At 60.2% G+C, this 6,346-nt stretch overlaps 1 protein-coding gene across 1 annotated transcript; it reads left to right on the top strand.

Moving 5' to 3' along the window:
* Positions 1-985: 985 nt before the first annotated feature.
* On the top strand, positions 986-5,845 carry AQP8 (aquaporin 8). Its single transcript, XM_069030221.1, has 5 exons — positions 986-1,200; positions 3,172-3,298; positions 3,857-4,071; positions 5,328-5,462; positions 5,803-5,845. Exons 1-5 carry the CDS (start codon positions 986-988, stop codon positions 5,843-5,845), a joined length of 735 nt encoding a protein of 244 aa, XP_068886322.1.
* The last annotated feature ends 501 nt before the right edge of the window (positions 5,846-6,346 follow it).

Genomic DNA, 6,346 nt, shown 5'->3' with positions numbered 1-6,346 from the left:
GTGAGATGCTGGTACCTGGGGGTCCCCCCTTATTCCCTCTGCCCTGCCTGAATCTGGCATTCCAGGCAGCAATCCCTGCTGGGATGAGGAGGATTTAGAGAGGGTTTAATCAATGTCTGATCAATGGCAGCTTTTGGAGTGGCTGCTGGATCCCTTGGCCCTCTTGCCCACATCTTTCTTTGAGAGCAGTGCAAGAGGGATATGAACCCCAGCTTTGGGAGCTCTGGGCAGGGTGTGGGCTGAGGTTTAGAGGAACTTTGAATGATGGTCTTCATTGACAGGGTAGGGAGGGCCTGGCACAGGCTGCCCAGAGAAGCTGTGCCTGCCCCATCCCTGGAAGTGTCTAAGGCCAGGCTGGACAGCGCTTGGAGCACCCCGGGATAGTGGAAGATGTCCCTGCCATGGCAGGGGGTGGCACTGGATGGTCCAGTTTCTTAGGGGTCCCTTCCCACTTGAACCAGTCTGAGATTCTGGGAGATCAGCATCAACTGTTTCCCAGGGTGCTGCCCCTTGACAGCTCAAATAGGCACAGAGGCCCCATGGCTGAGCACAGGTGCCACACTCCGGGTCTCTGCATGTCAGGAACCACATCCTGAATCTTGGCAGAACCGCCTAAAACTGCACCATCAACAGCAACGAAAACCCAGGAAAAAACCCAAAGCTTTGAACCAAGGCTTGGCAGTGATAACGAGCTTTGATATCCCTGGGGGCCGGCCCAACAGCTTTTATGACCCCTTTTTTTTCTTAGCAATGCAAATCCGATCTGTATTTAGAGCCTCCCATCCAGAGCTGCCTCTTCAAACAGTCACGGGGAGCCTGGCAGCTTCCTGGGGTCCCTGTCCCTGCACTGGGAGCCCTGGGCCCTGCACATCCAGGCTCTGCCTTCCAGCATCCCCAGCTGTGCCCCTGGCGTGGCTCCCCGGGCCCTGCCGTGCTCCAGCTGCCCATGGCTGATGCTGGGCGCGGTCCCTGCCCCGTGCAGGACATGATGGACATCGAGGTCAAGCCCAAGCCCCCGCGGCCACACTGGTACGAGCGCCACGTCCAGCCCTGCGTGGCCGAGCTGCTGGGCAGTGCCCTCTTCATCTTCATCGGCTGCCTGTCCGTGGTGGAGGACCTGGGGGGCACGGGGCGGCTGCAGCCCGCCCTGGCACATGGGCTTGCCCTGGGGGTCACCATCGCCATCCTGGGGGGCATCAGGTAAGGGACACCAGTGCCTGGCACTGCACATGCTCGTGCCTGGACAGGGGAGATGCCCAGGGCGCCCACTCGCTGCCTTCAGGCTCTTCCCTGCCCAGATCCCGGTGCCTGCAGCACCCCTGCCTTGCCACGGAGCCCCTGACTGGCAGTGTGGCCAACTGGGGGGTGGGTGATGGTGCCATTTGTGGTGGCATCTTTGGTGGCACCTGTAACACCGTGGGTTTGAGGGTGTTCGCCTGGCTTTGGATTGCCGTGTTTCAATGTTCAGCCCTTTCAATGAAAATGATCAACATTCTCTTCTGGGAGTTGGAACTAGGAGATATTTAAGGGCCCTTCCAACCCAAACCATTCTATGATTTTATGATTCTCTGGGAAGCTGAGATGATTCCTTTCACAAGGAAGTCAGAGCAAAACATTTTAACCCAACAGTCTCCTCCTCTGGCTATTTTCAGGTGAAAAAAACGCGGTTTCAATTGCTCAAAAGCAACATTTAGACAAATGTGCTCATTGAAAAAGATGTTGTTTGGTGCTGAGATGTAGATTTATCCCCAAAGAAGTTGGAACAGTCCCTGGGGAGTTTCATTCCTGTCCCTTGTGTCAGCTCCACACAGCCCAGGGATGGGATTGCTCCAGGCTGTCCCGGGTGGCTTGGCCAGGATCACGGACAAACCCCAGAGTCCAGAGCAACGGGACTGATAATTTATCAGTGCCTGATTAGGAGGGAAAATGGCCCAGGGTGAGGTTTGTGTGGTGGGGACTCCTGACCCACGGTGCCTGTGCCCAGTCCCTCTTCACCCCAAATCCTGGCATGGTGAAACCAGGGGAGCAGGACAAAGGAGTTTATGGTGAGGGGCTGCAGATGGGTCCTGGGGGTCCCCTATTTGTTCTGAAGCCAGGAGGAACCAGATCAGGATCCTGCACAGGGGGATATTTTATCCTAAAATCAGATTCACACAGAATCCTGAAATGGTTTGGATTAGAAAGGACCTTAAATCCCACCCAGTCCCACCCCCTGCCATGGGCAGGGACACCTTCCACTATCCCAGGGTGCTCCAAGCCCCATCCAGCCTGGCTTTGGACACTTCCAGGGATTCAGGGGCAGGCACAGCTTCTCTGGGCACCCTGTGCCAGGCCCTCCCCACCCTCACAGGGAAGGATGTGTCCAGAGAGGCTGGAGAGGAGCCCTGCTCGGGAGGGGTTCTCCAGCCAGGCTGCTCCCCCAGGTGGGATTTGTCTGCAGCCAGGTCCTCCCTCAGCCCCCAGGCTCCCTCTAAACCCAGCATGTTCTCAGTGAAGCCCTGTCCAGTCCAGCTGAGGCATCATCCCTGAACAACACAACTTCCTGCTCTCCTGGTTGGGCTTAATCCCAGCTAAGGAGCAAGATGTGGTTATCATTCCCAGACTCTCTGACTCATCACCAGCAATTATCAGGCTGATCGGTTATGAAACCTGTTCATTAGCCTGTGTCTCATGGTAATCAGTTTTAATTAGAGGGTCTCTGCGTCTGTCTTGCTTGTGCTTTTCGAGGTGAAGGATTTAGGTCTGCTGCTGAGGGCCCAGCACAACAGACCTGCTCTGGTCCCTGCCTCCCTGGGGGCTCTGTGTCCTGCCAGGCTGGGTGCCAGCCCCACCAGTGCATTCCTGCAGCTCTGCAAGGACTCTTCTGCCCACACCTGCCCTGGCAGTGCTGCAGCAGTTCCTGGAAGTACCTGGGGGGCCTCAGTGACACATCCCCAAGTCCTGTCCCTCAAACTGCCCCTGCCAGCGCTGCAGGAGGGGCTGGGTGTCCAGCCTGGGGCTGCTGCTGCTGCTGTGAAGAAGTGACTGCAGAGAGAGGAAACAGCTGGATCCTGCTCTCCTGGAGCATGGAAGGACTGGAAAGCATCTGTGGTTCCAGGCCATGGCGAGCCCCTAGGAGGGAACCCCATGCTGGGGGTGAACCCCCTGCTGATGCTCCTCTCTCCTTGGCAGTGGAGGCCACTTCAACCCCGCCGTGTCCCTGGGCGTGTGGCTGGTCGGGGGGCTCAACATGACCATGCTCATCCCTTACTGGCTCTCCCAGCTCTGTGGAGGGATGATCGGAGCTGGCCTGGCAAAGGTACGGACCCGGGGGGGTCTCTCCACCCAGGGCTGGGGCACAGGGACTGCCCCTGCTCTGCCAGAGCTGGCCTGGCCTCCCCAGCCTGCTGTGGCTCTGGGGCCAGGCTGATTAACCAAAGCTGCTCTCCAGAGGTTTGCTGTGCCACACTCATGAGGCACAGAAGGACTCTCGGTGCCTCTGCAGCACTGCCATCTTCACACACACAGTTCCCCTGCACTCGCTCCCCCAGCACGGCACCCTAAGGGCCATTCAGGTTCGGTGCTGCCCATTCCCAGCACTGCCAGCACCGTGTGCTTTGGCCACCACGACCCCCGGGGCAACCCGGGGAGTCTCACCCCGCCGGGACCGGTGCCTGGTCATTATCCCAGGAGATGCCGACAGCCCTCTGTAACGAGTCTGTGTTTGCCAGGCACTCGGGGCCGGCTTTCCTCCCGCAAGTGCTGAATTTAGCTCCTCTTTAACCCGCCCGCCGCCCACGCTGCCCCGACAGTGAGCCCATCTGCTGGCACAGGCCACAGTCTGGAGCGTGGTGGGCACCGACGGCTCTCCCCGCAGGCTGTGGCACCGAGCGAGCGCTTCGGGAACGCCAGCGGAGGAGCCTTCGGCGGCATCACGGCTGACGAGCAGATCCCCGGTGTCCTCGTGGGTGAGATTGTCATGAGCTCCTTCCTGCTCCTGGTGGTCTGCATGGGAGCCATCAACGGCAGGACCAGGACCCCGCTGGCCCCGTTCTGCATCGGCCTCACCATCACCGCCAACATCCTGGCAGGGTGAGCTCACCGTCCCCTCTGCCCGTGTCCCCGTGGGACAGACAGTGCCACACAGCGCCGTCACTCCAGGGGCTGCTGTCCCCAGGAGGAGCTCAGGATGGGACCATTGGCTGTGGGATGGAGCTGGTGCTCCGAGCCGGGGGCAGCTCTGAGCATCCAACATTGGGGCACCCCAAATCCCACCCCAACCAGCTGCACCCTGAACCAGGGAGGACACAGCGCCTGGGTCCTGAGTGGAATGGAATGGGGTGGGATGGGATGGGACAGGCTGGGATGGGACCTGCCCTCCTGCAGCACAGCACAGGCCCTGCTGCCCAGGGAAACTAAGGCAAGCTGAGCGCACCAGGAGGGCCATCAAATGAGCCCAGGAGGTGCTCTGGCAGTTTTGGGAGAGCTTATGGGCTGGTTGCAGGAGCAGCCTGGGCTCAGCCTGGAGCAGGAGCAGCCACAGGCTCAGCCTGGAGCAGGAGCAGCCGCAGGCTCATCCCGGCACGTGGCACCGGAGCCGGTGCAGCCGCCCTGAGCACCCGCCGTGGGTGATAAACCCCGGGCCTGCCCGGGCTGTGTTTGCCATGGGAAACCCTGAGCAAACAGCAGGGGTTTGTGTCCCTCGTGTTCCCGTGGCTGCTGGCAGCTCTGCCAAGCTCAGCCTGGCTCCGGTGCCACCGTGATGGGATAACGAGCACATGCAATTAGGAACTAACATGGAGCTAATGGAGTGTTGGGTTAAAGCAGTGCCCACCCACTCTGGCAGGACCCCGGGCCGTGTTTACACACAGCACAAACCCCTCAGCAAATATTTACCCCTTTAACCTGTAATTGCTCCCGTCCCTCCCGCCCCGCTCCTGTGTGTGACCTGTGTGTGGCATGGAGCCTTCCTTGTGTAAAGTCTGGCTCCTGGTGTGCCCCAGAATAAGTCAGCACAGGCACCTCCACCCCAGGCTGCATTTGCCCCAGGAACTCGCCAACCTGTGAATGAAGGCCAGTGCTGGTCAGCAGCTGCTGTTGGGGCCAGGCTGGTCTGAGCTGCCATGGGAAACCAACCCCTATGGAAAACCATCCTCATCACCGAGCAGCCATGCCAGGGTGTGGGCCAGGGTGGTCCAAGCCCACTGCCCACCAGAGCCCTGGGAAGGAGCCCTGGGAGGGGGATGCTGCTGCCCCCACCCCCCTCATTGCCCTGTCCCAGCACTGAGGGGATGGGTGCTGCTCCCGTGTCCCGCTATGATGACACAGCCGCTCTGTTCCCCTTCCAGGGGTGCCGTGTCAGGAGCCTGCATGAACCCAGCCCGAGCCTTTGGGCCAGCTCTGGTGGCAAACTGCTGGGACTACCACTGGGTGTACTGGGTAGGGCCCATGGTGGCTGCCCTCCTCGTCGGGGTGCTGGTGAGGTACGTGACACCCGTGGTGACACTGGGAGTGGGACCCTGCTGGCTGACCCTCTCTTTGCCTCCTGGGCTGCTGCCCTCCTCCATCAGGCAAGACTCAAGCAGATGCTTTTGCAGAGAGGTGTCCAAGGGCTGGACACTCCTTTCCTTTCTCCTTCCCATGAGGACAGGATGACAGCAAAGATCCAGCCTGTGTCCACATGTGCCTTTGCTTCATCCTTGTCTCCTGTGGTGAATCAGCCTCAGGCTGGTGCTGGGCCAGTGCTGTCCCCATGTCCTTGTTGCATCCTTGCCATGGCAGGAATGCTGACCCTGAATTTCTGTCTCTTTTACCTCCCCAAAGGCTCCTGATGGGTGACCAGGCCACCCGCCTGCTCCTGAAGTGACACCAGCACAGAGCCCCATCCGTGGGCAGCGGGTGCAGCCCAGCGTAGCCAGGATGGAACCTCCTGCCCCTGCTCCTTCCTCTTCATCCTGCCCCCCTTGGCATCTCCCTGGCACCTGTGGGCCGATCATGGTTCCCCTGCTGCTGGAGGAAGGATGGAAACTTCCCAGCCAAACCACGGTCCCCAGGGCTCTGCCAGTCCCTGCCATGGCACTGGCCCACTGGGAGCATCCCCTGATCAGCACAGGTGTCCAGGGTGCCCCAGGCTCCTCTGACACTGCTCATGCATGGCATCCAACCCCCCAGAGCAGTGCCCAGGCACCCACAGAGCCAGGGGGCCCTGTGCCCTCTGCGTGGGCACTACTGCCCCCCACTCAAATTGGCCGGGATGATGCCAAGCAGCTCCCGCCCCATGGATGCTGCCACAGAGGGTGACAGGAGAAGGGAGCTTTGGGGACAGTTCTGTGTCTGGCCCTCACAGGCATCAGGAGGAAAAGGAGGT

This window comes from Aphelocoma coerulescens, chromosome 14 (assembly GCF_041296385.1).
Source record: "Aphelocoma coerulescens isolate FSJ_1873_10779 chromosome 14, UR_Acoe_1.0, whole genome shotgun sequence".
NCBI classification, from domain to species: Eukaryota; Metazoa; Chordata; class Aves; order Passeriformes; family Corvidae; genus Aphelocoma; species Aphelocoma coerulescens.
The sequence above is the reverse complement of the archived record's forward strand: the minus strand, read 5'-3'. Positions and strand labels throughout refer to the sequence as shown.